The sequence below is a fragment of the Phacochoerus africanus genome, chromosome 15 (assembly GCF_016906955.1).
Source record: "Phacochoerus africanus isolate WHEZ1 chromosome 15, ROS_Pafr_v1, whole genome shotgun sequence".
In the NCBI taxonomy this organism is placed as follows: Eukaryota; Metazoa; Chordata; class Mammalia; order Artiodactyla; family Suidae; genus Phacochoerus; species Phacochoerus africanus.
The window spans coordinates 43,066,243-43,093,747 of NC_062558.1; the positions used below are offsets into that span (position 1 = coordinate 43,066,243).

The 27,505-nt window shown below is 42.2% G+C and overlaps 1 protein-coding gene across 6 annotated transcripts in view; it reads left to right on the top strand.

Annotated features, from left to right (window-relative positions):
- SGSM1 (small G protein signaling modulator 1) overlaps window positions 1-27,505 on the top strand; it is a 91,891-nt gene extending 64,386 nt beyond the window's left edge. For 5 of the 6 annotated variants that reach the window (XM_047760514.1, XM_047760517.1, XM_047760515.1 and 2 more), the window contains 9 exons: window positions 3,388-3,570; window positions 4,662-4,730; window positions 6,289-6,879; window positions 11,508-11,632; window positions 13,660-13,742; window positions 18,197-18,306; window positions 20,067-20,163; window positions 22,699-22,866; window positions 26,222-27,505. In XM_047760514.1, the coding sequence (XP_047616470.1) occupies window positions 3,388-3,570; window positions 4,662-4,730; window positions 6,289-6,879; window positions 11,508-11,632; window positions 13,660-13,742; window positions 18,197-18,306; window positions 20,067-20,163; window positions 22,699-22,866; window positions 26,222-26,310 (1,515 nt within the window). In that variant the 3' untranslated portion in view covers window positions 26,311-27,505. Of the gene's footprint in view, window positions 1-3,387; window positions 3,571-4,661; window positions 4,731-6,288; window positions 6,880-11,507; window positions 11,633-13,659; window positions 13,743-18,196; window positions 18,307-20,066; window positions 20,164-20,366; window positions 20,498-22,698; window positions 22,867-26,221 lie in introns of those variants that run through there. The other variant, XM_047760520.1, reaches the window with a different exon arrangement.

Consider the following 27,505-nt stretch of genomic DNA (forward strand, 5'->3'; position numbering starts at 1 on the left):
ATAGTGATTTCAAGTTTTTATAGACTTTCCATTTGTAGTTATTATAAAATATTGAGTATATTCTGAGTACTCTACAATATATTCATATATATGTACACACACACAAATACTTACATATCAATCAGACTTCCCATTTTATTTGTACTAACCTATGTGCCTGTTTAGTTCTCCACAAATTTTTTTTTTTGCCTTTTTAGGGCCATACTCATAACAAATGGATGTTCCCAGGCTAGGGGTCAAGTCAGAGCTGTAGCTGCTGGCCTACGCCACACCTGCAGCAATGTGGGATCTGAGCCACATCTGTGACCTACACCGCAGCTCATGGCAATTCTGGATACTTTAACCCACTGAGCAAGGCCAGGGATCAAACCCATGTTCTCATGGATACTAGTCAGGTTTGTTACCACTGAACCATGACAGGAACGCCAGTTCTCCATAATTTTATCAGATGTGGGTTTGTGTATCACCACCACAGTGAACACTGTGACTATTTCCAGTGCAATGAAGGTCCTCAAGTCCTTTTATAGCCACACCCACCTCTTTCCCACTTACTCCCATCCCTAACCCCTGGCAACCACTGATCTCTTCTCCATTTCTGTAATTTTGTCATTTCAAGAATGTTGTAGAAATGAGGAGTTACCCTTGTGGCTCATTGGGTTAAGAACCCAACTTTGTCCATGAAGATGTGGATTTGATCCCTGGCCTTGCTCAGTGGTTAAAAATCTGGAGTTGCCACAAGCTGCGGCCTAGGTCACAGATGCAGCTCAGATCCAGTGTTGCTGTGGCTGTGGTGTAGGCCAGAAGATGCAGCTCTGACTTGACCCCTAGCCTAGCCATTTCCTTATGCCGCGGGTGTGACCCTAAAAAGAAAATGAAAAAGAATGTTGTAGAAATGGAATCATAAAATATATAACTTTGGGGGATTGACTTTTTCCACTCAGTGTAAATCTCTAGCAATTCATCCAAGTTGCTGTGTTTAACAGTAGTTGATTCTTTTTATGACTGAATCACGTTCCTTGGTGTGGGTGCGCCACAGTTAACTCTCCCCCTATTAATGGATAGGCAGGTTGTTTCCAGGTTTTTGGTGATTACAAATAAAACTGCAGTAAACTTTCATATATATGTTTCCATGTGAGCATAACATCATTTCTCTGGGATAAATGTGCAAGTGCAGTTGCTGGGTCCCATGGTGATTCACACTGTTTTATAAGAAAACACCAAACTTCTTTAGTGGCTGTACCGTTTTATCATAGGAGTAACCCACACCTGCATCCTCACCAGGGTTTAGTGTTGTCACTATTTTTTTTTTTTTTGGTATTTTTGCTATTTCTTGGGCCGCTCCCTCGGCATATGGAGGTTCCCAGGCTAGGGGTCCAATCAGAGCTGTAGCCACCGGCCTACGCCAGAGCCACAGCAACGCGGGATCCGAGCTGCGTCTGCAACCTACACCACAGCTCACGGCAACGCCGGATCGTTAACCCAGTGAGCAAGGGCAGGGACCGAACCCGCAACCTCATGGTTCCTAGTCGGATTCGTTAACCACTGCGCCACGACGGGAACTCCCTGTCACTATTTTTTATGTTAGCCAGTCAGATGGGTGTGTATATGGTACCTCTCTGTTGTTTTAATTTACATTTCCCAAATGACTAGTGATATTGAACATCTTTTCATGTGCTCACTTGCCATCTGTGTATCTTTGGAGCAGTGTCAGATCATGGCTTCTGTTCATTTTCTCATTGAATTGTTTCATTTGTTTGACTATTGAGTTTGGGAGTTATTTTTGTGCTCTAAATATTCTTTGTCAGGTATGTCATTTGTAAATATTTTCTGCCAGTCTGTACCTTGTCTTTTTGTCTTTTTAACAGGGTCTTTTTTCAGAATAAATTTTTAAACAAGGTTCAGTGTATCACTTTTGCCTTTGATGGTTTGTACTTCTAGTGTCAAGTCTAATAACTTTTTGCCTAGCCCTAAATCCTGAAGACTTTCTCCTGTTTTATCCCCTAAAATGTCCATGATCCATTTTGAGTTCATTTTTGGATATGGTGTGTCATTTAAGTCAAGGTTTGTTTGGGGTTTTTTTCCCTGTAGATGTCCAGTTGTTCCAGTTCCATTTGTTGAAAGGCTGTCCTTCCTCCATTGAATTGCTTCTGCATGTTTGTCAAAAGTCATTTGGGCACACATTTGCAGCAACTTGGACTTGGAGGGTATTATGTTTAGTGAAATAAGTCAGATAGAAAAAGACCAGTACTGTATAATATTACTTATATGTGGAATCTAAAACAAAGCAGGAGTTCCCTCAGTGGCTTAGCAGGTTAAGGACCTGGCGTTGTTTCTGTGAGGATGCAGGTTTGATTCCTGGCCTTGCTCAGTGGATTAAGGATCTGGCATTGCCCCAAGCTGCGGCATAGGTTGGATGTGGCTCAAATCCAGTGTTGCCATGGCTGTGGCATAAGCTGCAGCTGCAGCTCCGATTGAACCCCTGAACTGGGAACTTCCATATGTTGCAGGTGTGGCCATTAAAAAAAACAAAAGAAAGAAAAAAAATGAAAAGAAACTAGTGAGTATAACAAAAAAGAAGCACACTCACAGATACAGAAATCAAACTGGCAGTTACCAGTGGGGAGAGGGAAGGGGGAGGGAAGATAGAGGTAGGAGATTAAGAGGTACAAACTACTATGTGTAAAATAAATGAGCTGCAAGGATATATTGTACAGCACAGAGAATATAGCCAATGTTTTATAATAACTGTAAGTGGAGTATAACCTTTAAAAATTGTGAACCACTGTGTTGTACACCTGAAACTTATATAGTTTTGTGAATCAACTCTACCTCAAAAAAAAAGTGAAGAAGGAGTTCCTGTTGTGGCTTAGCGGGTTAGCAACCTGACATAGTATACTCAAGGATTCGGGTTTGATCCCTGCTTTGCTCAGTGGGTTAAGGATCTGGCATTGCCACAAGCTGTGGCATTAGTCACAGATGTAGCTTGGATCTGGTGTTGCCGTGGCTGCAGCTCCAATTCGACCCCTGGCCTGGGAACTTCCATATGCCATAGGTGCAGCTGTTAAAAAAAAAAAAAAAAGTGAAGAAGGAAAAATATCAGTGGGGCATATTAGTGTGGTGTCTATTTCTAGATGTTTTATTCTGTTCCACTGATCTAATGCTACACTATAATTACTAACCTTCAGCTAGTACTATAATGTCTTCCATAGCACACATGGAATCTTAAGTGTTTTAGTAGTCACATGGTAGGTGCTCAGGCTAGTGGATAAATGTTGGGTGGGCATTCCCAGTGCTCAGGGTCCCAGGTTGGAGCCATCCTTTTACAGGTTGGGTTGGTTCTCCCCTGGGGCCCCAGAACTCCAGGTGACCTTGCATCTGCCCTGGCAGGTGGATGAGCAGATTCATGCCTGCTATGCACAGACCATGTCCGAGTGGCTGGGCTGCGAGGCAATCGTGCGGCAGCGGGAGCGGGAGTCCCACGCGGCTGCCCTGGCCAAATGCTCATCGGGGGCCAGCCTGGACAGCCACCTGCACCGGATGATGCACCGGGACTCCACCATCAGCAATGAGGTGATGGGCGGCCCCACTTGGGGAGCTGGAGCCACAAAGGCCAGGATCTGCTCCGTCGGACTGTTGTAGAAGTGGTGAGGGCTGGGCATCTGGGGCTTTGAGACAGTCTCAGCCCTGGCTTTTGGGAGGAAAGTGACTTTGGTGTCAGATCTGACTCCAAACTCCAGCCCCTTCATTTCTTAGCTCTGGGGCTCAGACAAGCCACCTTCACTTCTGGGCTTCAGTTTCTTCATCTATGAAATGGGAATGATCATATGTATAGGCAAGATTTGTATGCAACTGCAATGAGATAGGGTGTGTGAAACGCCTAGCATGGTGTTAGACTTTCATTTATTCAACACATCCTTGTTGAGTACTGCTTTGTGCCAGGTACTGTCCGGAATGTCCCAGAATGTCAGGAATGTTCAGTGACCAGGTCAGACGTACTGTCCTCATAGAATCTCTAGTTTAGCAGCCCAAATCAGGAATCGAGAAAAGTCATTTCCCTTCACCAGTGATGTCATCAATTCCCAAAACCTCAGCTAAAAGGTTTGTTGATCTTTGTTGGTCTCTCTCATGTCTGGGGTGGCTCAGCCCTGCTCCTCATGCCTCATCCTCCAGCAGGCTAGCCTGGCCATGTCCTTGTAGTGAAAGCAGCTTCTAAAGAAAGAAAGCAGAAATGCACAGGAATTTTTTTAAGTGTCTGCCTTTTTGAGTTCACTAAAATCCTATTGGCTAAAGTAGGTGAGACAGCAATTAGAAATTATAGGGCAAAAAACTTGTATACAGGGAGGGAGCAGAAAATAGGCATTCATACAACCAGTCCTTTGAGTTGAACTAAAATATTAGCTGAAAGCCTCAAGTGCAGAGCAGTTAAAGACAGGGTTCTCTGGTTGCAGGGATGGGATGTGGAGGCCCAGTGGCTGGTATAGCCTTGAGGAGGCTTCAGGGAGCAAGGATTGAGCCCCATGACACCACTTTTATTTAGCAGATAGGAAGCTGAGGCCCTGAGAGAGGACTCCCAGCCCAGCAGTCCCTCCTGAGCTCAGCTCGGGTACTCTGAGCCTGGCTGCAGCCTCACCCACACTCTCTCCTGCCTCTTTTTCTCTCAGTCCTCCCAGAGCTGCAGTTCAGGCCGCCAGAACATCCGCCTGCAAAGCGACTCCAGCAGCAGCACACAGGTGACCTTCTGGAGGCCCCACCCCTTCCCCCAACCCTCTTCCCTCCAACCTGGAGTAATGGGATTGGAAGTCCCTCATCTACAGGTCACTTGTGGTTTATTTGTTTTAGTTTTTTATACTAGCATTAAAAATTGAAGTTTTAGGAGTTTTCTTGTGGTGCAACGGGTTAAAGATCTGCCGTTGTCACTGCAGCAGCTTGGGTTGCTGCTGTTGTACAGGTTCCACCCGTGGCCTGGGAACTTCCATGTGCTATGGGTGTAGCCAAAAAAAGTTGATGTTTACATGTATTACATAAATAATACGTGAATCTCTTTTACCTATTAAAAAATAAAATATGACAGAGAAAACTAAATCTGGCTTTGACCATCACTAACCCTCATATGCCCTGGCTAGAAATAACATTGCTATCATCAGTTTCCTGTGCATCCTTCCAGACCCTTCTGTATGCCTTTACGTACATAGGAATATGTAGACGGTATGTAAATAGTATGTTGCAATATTTAGTAGTCTTTTAAATTTTCTAAATAAATGCTCTCAGAGGGGGTGTTCACCAATCTTCCATTTCACTCAATGAAAAAAATTAACTCATTCTCACTCAATATTAAAGAAAACCAAGTGGAAAAATGTTCATAGCATGGCACCTTTTGCATAAACAGAGGAAACAGTAATATGCATATATCTGCATCTATTTTCCAAAATGATGGAAGGATAACCCATAAACTAATGGGGAAATGGTTACCTAAGTGGGGGGAGAAGGGCACAAGGAAAGAAAATACATTTCCCTGAATATATTTCATTTTCTAGTTTTGACTTCAGAGTTAGGTAAGTTTTTTGCATTATTGAAAGCAATTCAATCAAAAATAAATTTTTTAAAGCCTGAAACACATGAAATTAACAGTAAAGCTAGTTGGTGACATAGCCACAGAGAAGAAATATTTCAAGTGACCTTGGGATGTGATCTCATACAGTCTGTCTTTGATAGGATACGACTGCAGACGCAAAGAACCACAAATAAATGTTGTATATGTACCCTGGAGACTTTTCCATAATATTTCATACACATCTAAGTAATTTTGAAAGTCTGTCCATAATAGTCAACCACTTGGAGGCCTTTTTAGCCTGTTTCTTGTGTTGTTAACTAATTTTTTACTTTAAAAAATTATATGCACATAATTTTGTATGGTGAAAGATAGTCTTCTCTCACTTCAGTTCGCTAATACTCCATCCTCAGGGTCAACTGCAATGCTCTCTTGTTTCTTTCTGAATTATTCTGTGCCTATGTGTGCATATAGAACACTTTTAAATTTTCTTAATTTAAAATGTTTTTATTTTTTAAATTTTATTGAAGTATAGTTGGTGAGCACTTTTTAATTTTTTGCAAATGGGAGACATGTATTACACCTTGTTCTGCCTCACTCTTTTTACCAACTGTGTAGTATTCCACTGCATGCATATTCCATATTTGAGCCCATCCCCTATAGGCGGATATTTAGGTTACTGCTGGAAATAGACACAACAGACACCCTGGTCCATTTGTCTTTGTACACCTTGTCTGCAGGTCTTTGAGTCTGTGGACGAAGTTGAGCAGGTAGAGGCAGAAGGCAGGTTGGAAGAGAAACAGCCCAAGATCCCCAATGGGAATGTGGTGAATGGCACCTGTTCCCCAGACTCTGGCCATCCTTCCTCCCACAACTTCTCCTCGGGTCTCTCAGAGCATTCGGAACCCAGCCTGAGCACAGAAGACAGTGTTATGGACGCCCAGCGCAATGCCCCCCTGGTGCTTCGACCCAGGGACAGCAGTATGGATGATGGGCAGAGCAGTGAGGCCACCACTTCCCGGGATGAGGTCCCCCGTGAGGAGCTGGCCGTGCAGGACAGCCTGGAGAGTGACCTCATGACCAATGAGAGCATGGACGAGTTCATGTCTGTCACTGGCAGCATGGACGTGGCTCTGCCCGAAAAGGAGGGCACTGTGATGGAGGGCTGGAGGGGCAGCGAGGTGGAAAAACATAACCAGGTGGACAGTGAGGACAACCTCTCAGAGGAGCCTGAGATGGAAAGTCTCTTCCCTGCCCTGGCTTCCCTGGCTGTGACCACTTCTGCCAACAACGAGGCGTCCCCTGTGTCTTCCAGTGGTGTCACCTACTCTGTAAGTCACCAGAGTTCTCCTCCACTCCATTTTCTGCTGTGGCGGGGAGAGGGTGGGAGTGTCCCACAAGCCTCAGTTATCCAGAAGGACCTCTGGTTCATTGCCTGTTCCTCATCACAGAGGGTTCACTGTAGAAACCCTTTTGGGAGAGAAGATAATATAATACTTAAGAACACAGGTTTGGAGTTCCCTGGATAAGAATTTGGTGCATTAGGTTAAGGATCTGGTGTTATCATTGCTGTGGCTCAAGGTCACTGCTCTGGCACTGGTTTGATCACTGGCTAAGGAACTATCATATGCTGGGGGCACAGCCACAAAAACCCAAGACAAACAAACAAAAGAAAAAAAACCAAAGCTTTGTAGTCAAACAGTACAGGGTTCAAATCCCAGCTGAGGCACATCCCTTTATCTTTTCGAGCCTCAGTTTCTCCATCTATTTAGTTTCCTCCTTGAGTTGTTTTCAGAACTAGCGAGTCAAGTCCTCTGAGCTTGGCCCAAAGTGATCAATAGCAACCCTGATGGTGACATCTTGTTTAAACTCAGGTCCAGTATCTTTATTTTTTTTTAATTATTTATTTAGTTATTTCCCACTGTACAGCACGGGGACCAAGTTACACATACATGTATACATACTTTTTCCTCCCATTGTTGTACAGTATCCTTCAAACATTGGCATTTACCTTCTTGCCAAAAAGCCCAGAGCAGAGGACATCAACTGAAAGGGAGACTTTCTGAGCCAGGCCCCGTACATCCATTTTCGTTTAAAGAACTTATTATTTCTATCACAAAGAGTCAAACAGACAAGGCTGGATCCAAAAACCAGAAACTGTCTGCCCCACCTCTTCCTAAACAGCTTCCCCTAGAAGCAGTCGTAGTTACCTATTCTGCCCAAATTATTTGATGTTTACTCCCATGTCGGTAAATAACCTACTTATATTGCTACTTCTTGATCTTTTCTTGGCTTTTTTTTTTTTCCCAGTTATAGACATTCTCTTTTGCCTCCCCACATGGAGGATGAGGATTTAGTCCTATTCTTTCCCCACCTCCACACCCTCACCACACAAGTGAAACCATTCCAATCCCCAACTATCCACCATAGTTATAATAATTGTAGTTAAATGACTGTTTGGTGTTTGCATTATTATAGCAAAATAAGGCATGCAGCAACCTGTATATGTTTGTTCTTTCCTGTAAAAAAAATTGTTTTTCCAGATGTGTTTTCATTTCTGTCTGTTTTCTTTTTATTCATATACGTTGTTACATATATATATTGTTAATTCAGCCCTCCACAACTCTGCCAGTTTTCTGAATCTTTTCTGAAGCAATCAGACACGTGAGGTTTTCTATTCATTTTGTATGTCTAAAGAATTCTCTTCAAAAGCCTCTGGCCTTCCCCAGTCCATGGTACCTGATGGATAGCTGTCATTCTAGGTCTTTCTTCATCATTGTCTCAAGGTTACATTTGCTTCTCTTCTATTTCCTGTATCTCATGTCTTTCTCTTTCTTAGTTTACATTTGTTGGGGGGGAGCACATACTAAATTAGATTTCACTCTTTTTGTTTTTCATTCCTTCCTATATCTCAAGCCTTTAGTCTGAGGTAGCTGTCGTTTTGTATGAACTGCATTCTTTAGAGTTCCCTTTAGCAATGTCTCTCTTGCTTTGTGTCTTTTTTTTGGCGGCGGGGGGGGGGGGGGATTTTTTTTTTTTTTTTTTTTTTTTTGCTTTTTAGGCAATACCCACAGCATATGGAAGTTCTCAGGCTAGGGGTCGAATTGGAGCTGTAGCTGCCAGCCTGTGCCACAGCAACGCCAGATCCAAGCCACCTCTTCAACCTACACCACAGCTGACGACATTGCTGGATCCTTGACCCACTGAGCGGGGCCAGAGATTGAACCCACATCCTCATGGATCCTAGTCAGGTTCGTTAACCACTGAGCCATGAAGGGACCCTCTATTCTGTGTCTGTCTTGAAAGGCCTTCATTTTGCCCTCATTCTTGAAAGATATTTTCACCAAATAAGCAACCCTAGATTGCAGTTACTTTCTCACTGTATTTTGAAGATATGATTCTACTGTTTTCTGCATCCCATTGCTGCTGTTGAGAAATCAGGCATCTATCTCATTGTCATTTCTTTAAAGATAATCTGCTTTTCTCTTTGGCTGATTCTAAGTTTCTCTTTTTGGTATTATGCGTCATAGGTGTCTAGGAGTGCCTTTCTTGTGTGTGTGTGTGTGTGTGTGTGTGTGTGTGTGTGTGTGTGTGTGTGTATGTGTGTGTTTTGTCTTTTTAGGGCTGCACTTGTGGCATATGGAGATTCCCAGGCTAGAGGTCAAATTGGAGTTATAGCTGCCAGCAACAGCCACAGCAGCACGGGATCCGAGCCACGTCTGTGACCTGCACCACAGCTCATGGCAATGCTGGATCCTTAACCGGTTGAGCAAGGCCTAGGGATCGAACCCACATCCCCATGGATACTAGTCGGGTTCATTAACAACGGAGCCACAACGGGAACTCCCTAGGTGTGTGCTTCTTTTTCTATTTTCAGGTTAGCGGTTTGTGGGGATTTATGCATCTGAAAATTAATGTATTTAGTACTGCAAAATTCTCATCTGTTGTTCATTTGACTGTTGCTACTTCCCAATATTTCATCTCCTTCTGTAGGTCTGATTAAATGTTTGTTCAGCATTCTCATATTGTTCTTCATATGTATTACTTCTCTTTCATTTTGTTACCTCTTCATCCTTCTCTGCTGAATCCTGGATAGTTTCTTTAGAACTATTTTCAACTCACCAATACTTTCTTCAGTAGTGTCTAATTTTCTGTCACATGTCTCTAGTGACTTTTCAATATGCTTTTTAGTTTTATTTAGCTTGTTTTCAAACCTGCCATAAAATGACTTACTTGATTATTTTTATAGTCCTTTTACTCTCTACTCATTTTTATTTTATTTATTTATTTATTTATTTTGTCTTTTTTAGGGCCGCACCCACAGCATATGGAGGTTCCCAGGCTAGGGGTCAAATCGGGGCTACAGCTGCCAGCCTACACCACAGCCACAGCAATGCCAAATCCGAGCTGTGTCTGCAAACTACACCACAGCTCTCGGCAATGCCGGATCCCACTGAGCAAGGCCAGGGATTGAACCCACAACCTCATGGTTCCTAGTCAGATTCATTTCCACTGTACCACGATGGGAACTCCTCTACTCATTTTTACTCTCTTTTAAAATTTTTCTTTAAAAGGGTCAAACACACCTATTTTACATTCTATTCCTGATCATTCTAATACCTGAAGCCCTTGCAGATCTGGTTCTCCTCTCCGGAGTTTATACTGGCTGTCACTCACAGTGCCTTTTTTCTCTGAGTGTTTTGTGATTTTTGAACATGAGCTTATATTTATTAGAACTTTATCTGCTGCAATATTTGAGGCCTAGGTGAAAGGTAGATTCATCAAGAGAATGTTTTTTCTTCTTCCTTGTACCCCCAGGGAACCTGAGTTGATTTAACTAAATTCTCTGTTCTCTCAGACCAGCAAAGTAGTAAGAATTTGGGTTATGTGTAAGTTATAAGCCTGATTTGAGGCTGTTAATTATTCAGGGGAGCTATCTTATTACCTTAACTTAGCACCTATGTTTAAGAAAGGCAGTTGTCCTTGAGACCCCAGGATGTTGGCATCATTTTTTTCCTACTTTTCTTTTTTTTTTTTTTTGTCCTTTTGTTGTTGTTGTTATTGTTGTTGTTGTTGTTGTTGTTGCTATTTCTTGGGCCGCTCCCGCGGCATATGGAGGTTCCCAGGCCAGGGGTTGAATTGGAGCTGTAGCCCCCGGCCTACACCAGAGCCACAGCAATGCGGGATCCGAGCCGCGTCTGCAACCTACACCCCAGCTCACGGCAACGCCGGATCGTTAACCCACTGAGCAAGGGCAGGGACCGAACCCGCAACCTCATGGTTCCTAGTCGGATTCGTTAACCACTGCACCATGACGGGAACTCCTCCTACTTTTCTTTTACTGGGGGTGTGGCTTTGTGGAAGTCCTGCCTTAATGCAAGAAGGTGTCTTGGATCTCTTACCTTGAGGGAAGCCATAAAACCATGAAACCCAAGCCTAAATTTTCCCTGATTGCCAGCTTTCCTCAAGGCAAAAGCCAGCTTTGGTATTTTCTTGCCTTTCTGAATGAATTTTTGGCCTTTCAGGGTTTCTTATTTTTCTTGCCATATCATTGAACCATTTCGTCAAGATTGTCGGGTCAAGGCAGATTGTCAGAACTGGACTTGTGTTCAATTCTTCTATTCTTATCCAGTTTTCACTGGGGAAGGATGCATTTCCAGCCACAGTTATAACTCTCCCTTAGTTTCTTCATCTATAAAATGGGGATAATAATTCTGTACACCTCATAGGATTATTTGTTTTATAGAGGAAAAAATGAAGAGAACTTTCATTGTACAGAGTGAAAGAGGCTTTCTCAGGAAATAGCAACAAAAAGGCAAGTACCTGACTGGTCTAGATAAAGGAAGTTTTTTTCAGTGATGGCAGGAGAAGGCTAGGAGCAGAAGGAGTCACTGGAAGACAACCCCTGTGAGAAGCTGGGGTGTAATTTTTCTTTTCCTCCCCTCCTGGGGGTCCATAGCCGGAGCTGCTGGACCTGTACACAGTGAACCTGCACCGCATTGAGAAGGACGTGCAGAGGTGTGACCGCAACTACTGGTACTTCACTCCTGCCAACCTGGAGAAGCTACGGAACATCATGTGCAGGTGGCTGGGACGCGGGGTGGGTCTGTAGGGAATTGTGGGGGATGGCAGAGGTGCAGGCTATAGGGAGCCCAGTATAATCCCACTCTCTGCAGCTGGCATCATACCCACCTCAAACCCTATTTCAGCCCATGCTGACAATAATATAATAATCAAGTAACAATAGTAGTAGAGAACATTTATTAAGCACCTCCTGCATATGAGATACTATCTTGAGCCCTTTACTAACATCATTTCACTTGGTCCTTACACCAAGTCTGTGAGGGAAGTGTCCTCCCCTTTTATCGGTGAGGAAATGGAGGCTCAGAGGGGTAATCCCTAGCTCAGGGTACCCCTGGTGAGCAGTGGCTGAATGGAAACTCATAGCCTATTTCTCTTAGGCTCTGGAATCTGTGCTTTATTTCTTTAAGCAAAGATATGGGGCTACTTATTACTTTTCATTAAATGTTAAATATTTTATTTCTTAAAATATGAAAGTAACCCATGCTTATTAAAATCTAAATCAACCAAAGAAATCAGAAGTTCATAAAGTGTAAAGAGAAACTTGTCCTTTTACATCCAGTCATCGGTGCCACTCACTGAGAAGAAGAAACTGCTGCTAATGGTTTAGTGACTCTTCTCTGAGGCCATATGCTTTATGGATGGTATACTCTGTTATATACAATATCATGCTATATAACATATATTACCTAATTATATAAATATATAGTATATAATTACACCATATAATATTATACTGTATAACATATAGTATAATATGAATCCATGTGTGTTAATATATTAATATTTATTTAAATATTATTTAATGCCTAATGTATTATGCTATGTAATTATATAGTATATGAGTATATCATACAATATAGTTATACTATGTAATATATTATACAATATAGTATGAATACACACATTTTAATTTTTTAAAAAAATTTACCTATGTATAATTATGCTATAAACTGTTTTTCTACAGCTTGATTTTTATACTTGGCAGTACATCCTGGACTTCCTTCCATGCTACTCTAACTCAGGGTTTGCAAACCACTACTTCAGCCCACGGGCCAAATCTGGTCCACCATTTGCTTTTGTAAATAACATTTTTTCAAATCAGCCATCCCCATTTGTTTGTGTATTATTTATGAATTCTTCTGCAGAAAGTTCATTAACTTTAATATAGTATGCTACCTTAAAATTAAAAATTGCTAGGGGAGAAGGAAGGATAGACTGACTTTTGTCTACTTATAGCAACCAGGAGAAATCATGGAAGGCCTCACAGAGGTAGTGACCTTCAAGATGGATTATGGCAAAATGAGAAAACACTGAAGAAATCATTTGGCATTGAAGTTAAGAGCACATACACTGGAGTGAGGACATCTGTGTTCAAATCCTATATCTACCATGTATTATTAGATTAATGACTTGGTCCATGTCACTTAAATCTCTGTGCCTCATTCTCTTTATCTGTGAAATGGGATAATAATAGTAACTTTATCATATGATATTTTGAGAATTAAATGATGCAATACATGTATAGTAGACTGAGCATATAGTAAATGCTCAGTAAATGTTAGTTATTGTTATTAAGGGGCAGATGGGAATTCCAGACAGAGGGAACTGCTAGTACAAAAGCAAAGAGGCGTGAATGCATGATTCATTTGTACAAAGGTAAATACCTCAGTGTGGCTGGAGCGGAATGAGTACCAGGAAGTGATGTGTGAGACTGTAAAGACAGATTGGGCGGAAGCACGCGCCCCCAGTAAAGGAGTTTGAACATTGTCCTGTCATCCACTGGGGAGGCTGTGAAGGTTTTTGAGCATGCAGTGGTCTCCTTGAGCTGAGTTTTAGGAAGGGTGTCCTTGTGACTGAGCATAGGATATTGAAAGAGAGTGAGACCGGGGATGAAGATGCAGGCAGGAGGCTGAGAAACTGGTCCAAATGAAAGATGGGGGACCAAATCGGGGTGTAGGTAAAGGAGGAGTGGGTTGGAGAGGCAGATGGTGAGGGCCATCACCGGGCATCTTGTGTTTCTTTTGTAGCTACATCTGGCAGCACATTGAGATTGGCTATGTCCAGGGTATGTGTGATCTTCTGGCTCCACTGCTGGTCATTCTGGATGATGGTGAGTGTGTCTTCCTTGCCTCAGGCCTATGGGTGCAGTTCTTTTCCCACTACAGAGAAGAGGGGTTAACCTCACTTTGTGACTCCATGAAATGGGTCAGTACAGATGCTCAGAAAACTTGTCTAGTGAACACCTTATTTCCTAGTGAAATAAAAAGTTCTCTTATTCCATGGTGACCAACATTTATTGCCAAGTGCCCAACACCCATCTAGGTTTTTACTTTACTGGTTGTATAAACATGAATGAGAACAACAAAAAACTCAGACCCAGATGGATTCACTGGTGAATTCTACCAAAAAGTTAAAGAAGAATGAACACCAATTCTTCATAAACTCTTCTAAGATATATAGAAGAGGAACGAACACCTCCTAGCTCATCCTATGTGGACCCATTGGTACCCTGATACCAATACCAGACAAAGACATCACAAGAAAACTGCAGACCAATATCCTTTATGAAATCAAAGGCAAAAATTCTCAACAAAACACTAGCAAACTGAGTCCATCGGGATACAAAAAGGATTATATATCATGACCTAAAGGGGTTTATCCCAGGAATGCAGGGCTGGTTCAATGTATGAAAATCAACTGATGAAATTCAGTACATTCATAGGATAAAGGACAAAAATTACATGATCATTTCAGTTGACAAAGAGATGTCATTTGACGAAATTCAACAGCCTTTTCATGACAAAAACATTCAGCAAGCTAGGAATAAAAGAGAACTTCCTCAACGTGATAAAAAGCATCTGTGAAAAACCTACAACTTGAGATCCTGCTGTGTAGCACTGGAAACTATGTCTGGTCACTTATGATGGAGCATGATAATGTGAGAAAGAAGAGTGTATACATGTAGGTGTAACTGGGTCACCATGCTGTACAGTAGAAAATTGATAGAACACTGTAAACCAGCTATAATGGAAAAAAAATAAAAATCATAAAAAAGGAAAAACCTACAACAAACATCATACTTAATGATGAAATACTAAATACTTCCCACCTAAGGTCAAGAGTAAGACAAGGATGTCCACTTTTGCCACAAAATGTCCTAGGCTGGACAATTAGGGAAGAAAAAGAAATAAAAGCATCCAGATTGGAAAGGAAGTAAAACCATCTATATTCACAGATGACATGATTTTTCATATAGAAAATTTTAAGGAATCAAAAACTATTAGAACTAATAAACAAGTTTGGCAAGGTTGCAAGATATAGGACCTACATAAAAGTTAATTATATTTCTATACAATTGCAATGAACCATCTAAAAATGAAATTAGGAAAGCAATTCCATTTGTAATAGAATCCAAAAGAATAAAATACTTAAGAATAAGTTTAACAGAAGTTCAAGATTTGTACACCAAAACTATAAAACATTGCTAAAAGCAGTAAACGAGATACACAAAAACTTAGAGTTATTTTTCTTCCAGTGTGCATGTAACTCTTAATTGATTTGAGGTTGCAGATAGACCAACAGATTTAACAAAAGAACAACCAAAAAAAAAAAAAAAAAGACTACTAAATTGGATTCTCTGTCATCTCTCACTGAACAGTGAATAGGCCTTCATTATACATCCAGCTGAGATTGCCAAATAGACCATAAAGAACAAATCCCCAGTCATTGCTGCTGCCAATTTGGACTATCTTATTGAAGGTGTACATGCCAGAAATAAAAACAAATACATAATATCAGCAGAAAAAGAGAAAAGAACTAGAAGTTCAGAGAAGTTAAAAGTTCTGACTACCCAGGATTCAAGATATGCAGAACCAGGAAAAGATGTACAGGCAGGTTGATTTAATTTGTCTCTGTTGGGTTAATCCCCTCAAACATCTCAGTGGATGACCTTCAGAACAGATCAGATATAATTTTTAGAAGATTATGAGACTCTTTCATACAAATAACATGAACACATGACAAAGGTTTTATTCAGCTTGTTAATGAGGAAACCAGTAAGATATGAGAACTGGCTTCAAGAGCATTTGAGAAGCTGTATGTTTTAGCAACATTAAGATAAGATTGCTACCAGAAGGAGTTCCTGCTGTGGCTCAGGGGAAACGAACCTGACTAATACCCATGAGGACACGGGTTCAATCCCTGGCCTCATTCAGCGGGTCAGGGATCTGGCAACGCTGTGAGCTATGGTGTAGATTTGCAGACACAGCTTGGATCCCACGTTACTGTAGGTGTGTTTGTGGCTAGCAGCTGTAGCTCTGATTCGACCCCTAGCCTGGGAATTTCCATATGCCATGGGTACGGCCCTCAAAAGGAAAAAAAAAAAAAAAGATTGCTGCCAGAGAGGCAAATCTAGAGACAGAAAAGGGTTTGGTGGTGGTGTACAAGGTGGTGCACAGAGAGGGAAAGAGGTGATGATTGCTGATGTCTATAGGGCCCCTTCCAAGGGTGATGAAGATGTTCTGAAATTAGAGATGATGGCTCACAAGCATGAATATAACCAAACCACTGAATTAGACATTTAAAAGCATGAATGTTATGGTATATAAACCTCAATAAGGCTGTTTAAAAATGAGGAGTATAATGCCCTGCTCAGGGCTGAGCATAGTGCCTTCTTTCCAAAAATTTCAGTGTAGAAGGGGGTGAGAGGTGAGAGGAACCATACAATGGAGAAACCTGAAAACACTGCCTCAATCAGGTGATCAAGGTCAGCACCCACCCTAAATCACATTGATAATATGGACCCTTGATAGCGTGTGATTAAAATGGCACATTCCCTAGGTGGTCTTTTTTTTTTTTTTTTTAAGGGCTGCGCCTGTGGCATATGGAACTCCCCAAGCTAAGGGTCGAATCAGAGCTGCAGCTGCCAGCCTGAGCCACAGCCACAGCAACACCAGATCTGAGCTGCATCTGTAACATGCTGCAGCTCATGGCAATGCCAGATCCTTAACCCACTGAGTGAGGCCAGGTATCAAACCTGCATCCTCATGGATACTAGTCAGGCTCTTAACCCACTGAGCCACAATGGGAACTCTCCCTGTGTGGTCTTACACCCAATACCACCTAATCCCAGTCTTATCATGAGGAAAACATCAGACAAATTCCAATACAGAGGCATCCCATAGAATACCTGATAAGTGCTTTTCATAACTGTCAAGCTCATCAAAAACAAGCAAGAGCTGAGACACTGCCATAGCCAAGAGAAACCTGAGGAGAGCTGACAACTGTGTGTCCTGTAGTTCTTGGAAAAAAAAAAAAGACATAATATTAAAAAAAAAAAAACCCTATGGACTTGAGTTAGTTATGTATCACCATTAATTGTAACAAATGTACCATAATAATAGAAGATATAGTAATAGGGAAACTAGGTGTGGCATATGTGGAAACTCTCTACACACTTTCTCAATTTTTCCGTAAGTCTGAAGTTCTGGAAAATGAAGTCTTTAAGAAAAAATGAATGAAATTCTACTGTGCCTTGAGAGACCTTTCCATAACTTTCCCCAAAGTTACTAGGTGTTAAGAGAAAAAGAGGTACTGTTTTCAAATAAATATTTTTAAACACTGAGTTGAAGAATATAAAACAGATTTTTTAATTACAGGACTTCTCAGAGCGTTGTCTTTCTTAATATATGTAGTGGCTCACTAAGCAGCATTTCCCAATGTTATCTGACCATTCTTTGCATAAGGCCTGCAAATACGCTTCTGATATTAACAATTGTTATTTTAATACAGTGGTTCTCAAACTTGAGAATTTCATGAACCCTGTAGATTTTTTTTTTAAGCTTGGGACCAGGACTCTTATAATAACCTATAATGAAAGAGAATGTAAAAATAAGAATACATAATGTGAAAAAAATATATATAGTCTTTTATATATAGAAATTCTGTTTTAGGTCATTTTGTGCACATTGTAAATCAACTTTTTTTTTTGTCTTTTTGTCTTTCCTAGGGCCGCTCTCGCGGCATATGTAGGTTCCCAGGCTAGGGATCTAATCAGAGCTGTATCTGCCAGCCTAGGCCAGAGCCACAGCAACGTGGGATCCAAGCCACATCTGTAACCTACACCACAGCTCATGGAAACACCGGATCCTTAACCCACTGAGCAAGGCCAGGGATTGAACCCACAACCTCATGGTTCCTAGTCGGATTCATTAACCACTGAGCCACGACGGGAACTCCATAAATCAACTATATTTTAATAAGAATGTTTTTTTAAAGTTTCAGACCAAACATTGTCAACTTGTTATTTATAGCAAGTAGGGATCTTTAAAACAGAGCATTTGCTGAAGACATCTCAGTATCTCTAAGGAAGAAAGTGTGTGATAAAGATTGGAGAGCATTCCTTGGAATGGTATACATGGATACTCTGCTGTTTCACATTTGTCTTATGTTTCTCATTTGCCCGTGTACTTTGTGAACAGCTTGGGACCTCGGACCATCAGTTTGAGACCTCGAGTTCTTTGGGCAGTGGCAGAGATGACTGTTTTTCCTGTACTCTTTCCCTAGAGGCCCTCGCCTTCAGCTGCTTCACAGAGCTCATGAAGAGGATGAACCAGAACTTCCCCCATGGAGGTGCCATGGACACTCACTTTGCCAACATGAGGTCACTAATCCAGGTATGACCTGGTCTCACAGTAATACAGTTTATTCTAGCTCAACCCAGTGGACCGAAAGTCAGTTTACCAGCCATGCCTAGTTTAAGTTGATTCAGTAATTCAGTCCTTCTTAATTCATTTCAACCCAACTCAACCCAGTTGAGTTAAACTAAAAAACTCAATTCAACTCAACCTCTAAATTGAACAGAAAACTCAATTCAGCTCAACTTTAACAAGTCATTTCAGCTCCACTGGACTCATTCCCACTGAGCGTTTACTTGGTCCAGGCTCTGTGGCTACAACAATGAACAATGAACAAGGGTCCTTGCCCTTAAAAAGATGTTTGAGTTGTATTGATTCTTTTCCTCAAAGTACAGACAGACCTTGGAAGTATTGTGGGCTTTGGTTCTAGACCACTGCAATTAAGTAAATATTGCAATAAAGGAAGTCAAAGGAATTTCTTAGGTTTCCCAGTGCATATAAAATTATATTTACATTAATTGTAGTTTTTTAAGTGTGCAATAGCATTATGTCTAAAAAACAATCTGTTATGTCTTAATTAAAAAATACTTTATTGCTAAAAATGTTAACCCTTGTCTGAGCTTTCAGTGAATTGTAGTAGGGACATCAAAGATCAGTGATCACAGATCAGCACAATAAGTATAATAATAATAAATTTTGAAATATTGAGAAAATTACCAAAATATGACATAGGCACAAAGTGAGTAAATGCAGTTAGGAAAATGTCAGTAGTAGACTTGCTTGACGGAGAGTTGCCACAAACCTTCAATTTGTAAAAAAATTGAGTATCTTCAAAGTGCAATAAAACAAGATATGCCTGTAATGTTTTGGTATATTTCACACACACAGTGTTACAGAAATATAATTCACATACCATAAAATTCACCCTTTTAAAATGTGCAATTCACTGGATTTTAGAATATTCACAGTGGTGAAACCATCACCACCATTTGATTTCAGAACATTTTTATAACCCCCAAAAGAAAATCCATACCCATTTGTCAGTCCCTCTCCCCAGCCCTCCTGAAACCACTAACCTACTTTCTGTCTCTGTAGATGTATCTATATTGGACATTTCATATAAATGGAGTCACACAATACGTGGCTTTTTGGGTCTGGCTTTTTTCACTTTAGCATAATGTTTTCAAGGCCCATCCATGTTGTAGCATGTATCACTACATCATTCCTTTTTATTGCCAAATATTCCATTGTGTGTATAGACCACATTTTGTTTATTCATTCATCCTTCAATGGACATTTGGGTCATTTCCACTTTGGGGCTATCATGAATAATAGCTGTTGTGCACATTCATGCACGAGTTTTTTTTTTTTTTTTGGACCTAGGTTTTTGTTTCTCTTGAGGATATGCCCAGGAATGGAATTACAGCTGCACCAGTTCACATTCCCACCAGTAGTGTAGGAGGGTTCCAATTTCTCTACATCCTCGTCAACATTTTGTTGTCTGTCATTTTATTATAGCCATCCTAGTGCATGTGAAATGGTATTTCATCATGGTTTTGATCTGCATTTTCCTAATTACTAATGATGGTAAGCATCTTTCATGTGCTTATTGGCTAGTTGCATATCTTTTTTAGAGAAATGACTGGGTTAGGTTAAGCTAGGTTGATTTCCTGTTTGCATTATTTTTAAACTCCACCTGGTTGTTAAGGACTGTATGGTGTCCAGTATGGGGCTTATAGCATCGTTTATTCAGCTGTTCCCTCTGGTCCAGCCTTTTTCCAATTTCCTTCCTCTGACAGATCCTGGACTCAGAGCTCTTTGAGTTGATGCATCAGAATGGGGACTACACTCACTTTTACTTCTGCTATCGCTGGTTCCTGCTGGATTTCAAACGAGGTACAGACTTCAAACTGGGACCTTGTTCCCAGACTCTTTGTAGCAGAAGCTCAGGGAAAAAGATATCACGAAGGTGAGGCTGGGGGTGTTGGAACAGAGCCAGTGGAAGAGAATAATGCCCATTGTTGAGTTCTGACCATTAGTTCACCTACCTTATCCTGCAGAGACATTATGTGGTAGGTGTTGCAATTTCCATTTTACAGATGAGGAAACCAAGGCTGAGAAGAACTAAATTCAGAGCTAAGAATGATGGAGCCAGGATTTGAGGTCCCTCTCCATGTGCCTAAGCCCAGTTTCCTTCCTTTCTATTTTTAAAAAATTTTTAATTTTTTTATTGAAGGATAGTTGCTTTATGTTGTGTTACTTTCCAGGTTACAGCAAAGTGATTCAGTTATATATATGAATTCTTTTTCATATTCTTTTCCATTATAGCTTATTATATGATATAGAACATAGTTCCCTGTACTACACATTAAGACCTTGTTGTTTATCTATTTTATATATGTATTAGTGTGTATCTATTAATCCCAGATCCCTAATTTATCCGTCCCTTCCCTTTCCCATGTGGTAACCATAAGTTTGCTTTCTATGCTCGTATGTTTCTGTTTTGTAAATAAGTTCATTTGTATCATATTTTTAGATTGCACATATAAGTGATATCATGTATATGTCTTTCTCTGTCTGACCTACCTCACTTAATATGATAACCTCTAAGTCCATCCATGTTGCTGCAAGTGGCATAATTTCATAATTTTTTATGGCTGAGTAGTATTTTATTGTATGTGTGTGTACACACATACCACACCTTCTTTATCTGCTTATCTGTCATTGGATAGGTTGCTTCTATGGTAAAGAGCTAATATTTTGAATGCTTATTGCTACATATTTTATTACTATGGGATATTTACATCATTAACATATTAAATGAAATCACCTTTTATTGAAGTATATTTGATTTATGGTTTGTTAATTTCTGCTGTACTGCAAAGTGATTCAGTTAACTAATGTGTGTGTATATATATAATATACATATATATACATATTCTTTTTCAATAATATTCTTTTCCATTATGGTTTTTTGTTTGTTTGTTTGTTTGTTTATCTTTTTTCCATTTCTTGGGCCGCTCCCACGGCATATGGAAGTTCCCAGGCTAGGGGTCTAATCGGAGCTGTGGCCACCGGCCTATGCCAGAGCCACAGCAATGCAGGATCCGAGCCGTGTCTGCAACCTACACCACAGCTCACAGCAACGCCAGATCCTTAACCCACTGAGCAAGGCCAGGGATCAAACCCGCAACCTCATGGTTCCTAGTCGGATTTGCAAACCACTGAGCCACAACAGGAACTCCATTATTATGTTTTTTTGTTTTTTGGTTTTTTGGGGGGTTTTTTTTGGCTGCACCCACAGCATGTTCACTGGCCAAGGGCCAGGGCAGGGACAGGTCAGCATAAATCAAACATGTTCTTGGTCCAGGGATCAAATCCCTTCCACAGTTGTGACCCGTGCCACAGCTGCAGCAACACTAGATCCTTAACCACTGTGCCACAGAGGACATCCTCCATTATGGTTTATCACAGGATACTGAATATAGTTCCCTCTGCCAAACAGTGGGACCTTGTTGTTTATCCACCCTATATAATAGTTTGCATCTGCTAATCCCAAACGCCCAATCCATCCCTCCCCCGCTCCCCCTTCCCAACCACAAGTCTGTTCTCTTTGTCTGCCTTCCATTCTATTTAGCTGCTTATCAGAGACCAAGAACTCTGATGCCTATGGAGCATCTTTCACAAATGACTTAGAAGTGAGGTCTAACACAATGCATTGCTATCATGCAAATGTGGGTAATGCTAATAATATCTAACCTGTATGGAGGTATCTCTCAAGGACTAGGTACCATGCTGAGCCATTGCTGTGTATTATATCTTCAGTCCCTTGTTACCGGTGTCATCACCCACTTACAGATGAGTAAAAAGAAGGGCTTATGGAGGGGAAATAACTAGCCCAAGGTCACCTTGCTAGTAAGCAATGGAGCCAGGATTCAGAGTGAGTTTATTGGACGTGGGAAGCCTTACTTTTCACCATTGCTCTGTTCTGTCTCTTTATTAGACTCAGAGGCAGCAGCCCGCTGGGCCTCTGTGTAGGCGAAAGGGAAATACCTGCATGGGTGTGAAAGGGGACAGAGGGGGCAGGGAGAGAGGGGGACACTGGCCAAGGGGCAGAGCAGGGACAGGTCAGCATAAATCAAATCTACACTGCCCCATTCCTCCGTTTATAGGATGTCAGAGCTGGAAACTTACAACCTACCTTGTTTACGTAGCCTGTTCTACAGAAGGGAAAAACTGAGGCTTCTGTCAAATGACAGTGTCCAGGTCTCAGCCTCTGGCCTGAGCTCTGTCCACTCCCCCAGAAGGGCAGAGCATGGCTGGCCCTGGATTATTCCCAAGGGAAGGCGGCACCGTGAGCTCTGTGACTGACTTTCTCCCTGTGTGTGTGTGTGTGTGTGTGTGTGTGTGTGTGTGTTGATGTCTTGACAGAACTCATCTATGATGATGTCTTCTCTGTCTGGGAGACCATTTGGGCAGCCAAACACGTCTCGTCCGCCCACTATGTGCTGTTCATCGCTCTGGCGCTGGTGGAGGTCTACCGTGACATCATCTTGGAGAACAACATGGATTTCACAGATATCATCAAATTTTTTAATGGTACCCACATGACCTGGGTCTCATCTGAGGGATGCAGGCTTTTGGAGGGCCCCTTCCCAGGGTTTCGGGAGGGATGGAGGGTCACTGAGATTGATGCATGATGAAGGGGTTGGAGGGGATTCTGCCCACTTCTCATGGCTATTTCCAAATGGATGAGTTGATGTCTTGTAATGTTGAGTGATCCCTGAGTGGGAGCTAGGGTTGAAATCAGGCTCAGGGGCCAACCCTGCCTCTGCCAGGAACCAACTGTGCCGTGGACACTTCTCCTCTCTCTAAACATATGTGTCCTCAACTGTGAAATGGGGTAACTGTCTGCTTCAGAGAGTTGACAAGTATAAGGAAACCAAGTATAAAAAGGCAGTTGAAATGGCATGAAAAAGGCATAGCCTTTGAAAACAAACAGATGTGGATTCTACTCCCAGCCTTGCCTTTGGGAGCTGTGTGACCTTGGACACGTGACTTCACATCTCGGCTTCATATTCCTTGGGGATAAAATGGTACTAACACTTCCCTCATAGAGATATCTGGAGGATGAAATGAGACCACATGGATATAAAGCCTATCAATCAAGTGGTACCTTGCTCATATGTGGGGCCTCATAGCTGGAAGGTTGAGCCAACACTCATAACCAATAGTGTTGCTACTGTTATCACTATTAAAATTTTTTCTTAAGAAGATTTTGGAAAAAGTAAAAGAAGAAAAAAGCCACCTATGATGACCTTACCCTGGAAACATTTTTAGGTTTTTTTTTTAATCTTTTATTTTGGAATTATTTTATTTTTATTTTTTTACTTTTTTATTTTTTTTTCTTTTTGTCTTTCTGTCTTTTCAGGGCTGCACCCATGGCATATGGAGGTTCCCAGGCTAGGGGTCTAATTGGACCTGTAGCCACTGACCTATGCCACAGCCACAGCCACGCCAGATCCAAGCCATATCTGCGACCTATACCACAGCTCAAGGCAATGCCAGATCCTTAACCCCCTGAGCGAGGCCAGGGATCGAACCCGCAACCTCATGATTCCTAGTTGGATTCGTTTCCACTGTGCCATGACGGGAACTCCTATTTTGGAATAATTTTAGATTTACAGAAAAGTTGCAGATAGTTCAGAGTTCCTAATACCCTTCATCCAGCTGCCCCTAATGGCAATATGTTATCTGACCCTGGTACATTCGTCACAACAAAGAAATTAACATTGATATGTTACTGTCTTCTAAACTAACTACAGATTTATTTCATTTCCCTTTCTTTTTTTCTTTTTTGGCCACCCCACAGCAAATGGAGTTCCCAGGCCAGGTATCAGATCCAAACTGCATTTGTGACCTAAGCCCCAGCTGCAGCAACATCAGATCCTTAACCTACTGCCAGGCCAGGGATCAAACCTGTGTCCTAGTGCTCCCAAGACGTTGCCGATCCTGATCCCATTGCACCACAGCGGGAACTCCTGATTTCCCCTGGTTTTTAACTAATATCCTTTTTCTGCTACAGGGCCAACTCAGGAGACCATGTTGCACTTAGTGGGTTCATCTTTAAAGAGATTTTTTTCCATCCAGTCTTTCCCAGAGTAACGCATATTTTTATGTTGTTAGCATCACAGGATCCAGTTGATTCCAGTTTTTTTCCCCTTAATATTTTTAAAACTATCTTCTATATAATCATTTTGTTAAGACAACGGAGTATACCTTAAGTGACTGTTCATAACTTAATGAACCATCCCTTCTGCTTGGGCATCTAGGTTTCCAGTTTGAGGACGTGATGGAGAACCTGAAGCAGTTTCTTTCTTAACATAGAGGGTTTCAGACTTTCTCAGTTCACAGTACCCCTAATGTCTCTAAAATTGTCATGGCCTTCCAGACCAAAAATTCCATTCAATAGCTAGTTAGGTCCAAACCACTTAATAAGTACAGCTATCTTAACAACTTAGTAGCCATTTGAAAAAAAAAAAAAAAACATATAAGTCAAAAGAAAAGAAAATAATACTTTTATTTTCTATTTAAATAAGAACAGTTACTGGAGTTCCCATCATGGCTCAATGGTTAACAAACCCGACTAGGATCCATGAGGATGCAGTTTCGATCCCTGGCCTCACTCAGTGGGTTAAGGATCCGGTGCTGCCGTGAGCTGTGGTATAGATCGCAGATGCAGCTCGGATCTGGTGTTGCTGTGGCTGTGGCATAGGCCGGTGGCTACAGCTCCAATTTGACCCCTAGCTTGGGAACCTCCATATGCCACAGGTACAGCCCTAAAATATCAAAAAAAGAACAGTTACTAATGGATATATTTACCTGTTGGACTTTGCACAACTTCTCAAACCTTGGCATCAGTTTGGACCCCACCCTCTTCATTTTCTGTTCCACAGTGATTTTTGCATGGCACTTGCTTTTATCACAAGCAACCACTTCCTGAAAACCTAACTTTGCAAATCTACAAAGCAATCAATGGGAGTATAGTGCAGTTTGCAAACTCACTCGCACTAGTGGTTTATGTGTATTCCATGTGGATATGAAGGATTTTTCACAGTGGTACTCTAGGGTTCCTCGACACCCAGTTTGGGAACCAGGATCTTTGCCCCTTTTTCCCTGCTGAATGATTTCTTTTCTTTTCTTTTTGGTCTTTTTTGCCTTTTCTAGGGCCGCTCCCACAGCATATGGAGGTTCCCAGGCTAGGGGTCCAGTCGGAGCTGTAGCCGCTGGCCTACGCCACAGCCACAGCATCATGGGATCCGGGCTGTGTCTGTGACCTACACCACAGCTCACAGCAACGCCAGATCCTTAACCTACTGAGTGAGGCCAGGGATTGAACCTGCAACCTCATGGTTCCTAGTCGAATTTGTTAACGACTCTGCCACAACAGGAACTCCTAAATGATTTCTTTATGATAAAAATCTGAGTTTGGGATTATTCTGCTTTGAAGATCTCATCGTTTTGAATCTCTCATGACAAAATGGTTATTTTGCTTCCTTCCCTACCCCTCCCTGTCCTGTTGCTTCCATCCTTCTCTACTTTTAAACATCTACCACATGCTTGTCATTGCTTTCTTAAACAGTTCTCTGTCATTGTGTTTGTAGGAGGGGAACGGGAGAACCTAACATTTTTTTTTTTTTAATCACACACTGTGAGCCAGCTTGATCTCCTTTGATCTCAGTAACCTTGGAAAGTGGGTACTGTTATGGTTCCCATTTTACAGATAAGGAAGCTAAGGTCTTCCCCAGAATCTCATCTTCCAGAGCCACTCTGGAGGTGGTACCAGATGAGGAGAAGGTGGAGGATGCCCCAGCAACCTCTCAGGGTGCTGGAAGTGTGTCCTGAGGATGGACACAGAAGGAAGCTCATAAGATTTTGCCTTCCACTCTTTCAGAAATGGCCGAGCGACACAACACCAAGCAGGTCCTGAAGCTGGCCCGGGACCTCGTGTACAAGGTGCAGACTCTGATTGAGAACAAGTGAGGGCCACATCACCCAGGCAGCATCAGCAGAGCCACCACCTACCTGCCTGTCCCACCTGCTTCTCTTCCTGGCCGCCCAGGGAGTGAGATCCTGGCGTCTTTTCACAAGTGTGGACTTCTTTGCAAAGAGAAAGTACCCCAACTTTGGCCACTGGGCGGGTGGGGTAGAGGGGTTGCCCCTTCAGTTCAGCCTTACGTTTTCCTGTTTGACCAAAGATCGCCCAAGTCTGGGATTTCTCCATGGTGGGAGTTGGGGGTTATAGATGGATGGAGGGAGCATCTTTCGGGGTCCCCAGTGTGGTCTCCTCTCTCTTCTCACCCATCCTTCCAAACTGTCTTGTCAGATGAGACTTGGGAGTTTTTTGGGGAACTGGTGTGGAGAGGTCTGTGGGGCTACCTCTGTACTCTGGAAGGGCCCTTTGGAGATGTTCCAGAACATGGCTGGAAGGTTGCCTTGGAGCCAAGTGCTGCTGACTTTGGGGCTGGGTGATTCTTTTTTGAGGGACGATGCCCTGTGCACTGCTGGATGTTGAGCAGCATCCCTGGCCTCTACCTGCTAGATACCAGTAGCACCCTCCACCCCACCCCCTTGTGACAACCTGGAACATCTCCAGACATTGCCAGAGATCTCCATTTGGGAAGCACTGGCTTGGAGGAGGGGCTACAAGTGTATATACCCCCACACACACACCGCTTTCTTTGTACCTGAGCCACCTGTGTCCTAAGACTTCCTCCCGTTTAGAAAAGGCACACAGGGATCCTCTTCTGGGGTCCAGTATCACATAGTGTATCATTTTTTTCTCCTCCAACTGGCCCTGGGAGAGACTTTTTTTCTTTTCAGGAAAGGCATCTGCCTGTGAAAAGTGACTATTATAGGCCTGAGATGGGCCTCTTCTGGGTCCTGCTCAGCCGACCCCTGGCCCAAGCAGGGCAGAGTCTGCATCCCCCCCTCCTCTCTTCCTAGGGAGGGTCGCGCCCCTCCTTGCACACATTGAGTCTCTTGTTCCAGAAGATTGAGGGATGTGTGTTCGTGCAAGCCTCTTGTTCGGGGAGGCTGGCTTTCCCCTAAGTGCCCCTGCTCACTCAGGACAAAGTGGGGAAAGGAGGACAGAGGTCGGCCAGGGTAGGATATAGTGGCTGTTTTCTTTGGGAAAGAAACATCAGCTGGGGAGTTCCCTTTGTGGCTCAGCTGTTAA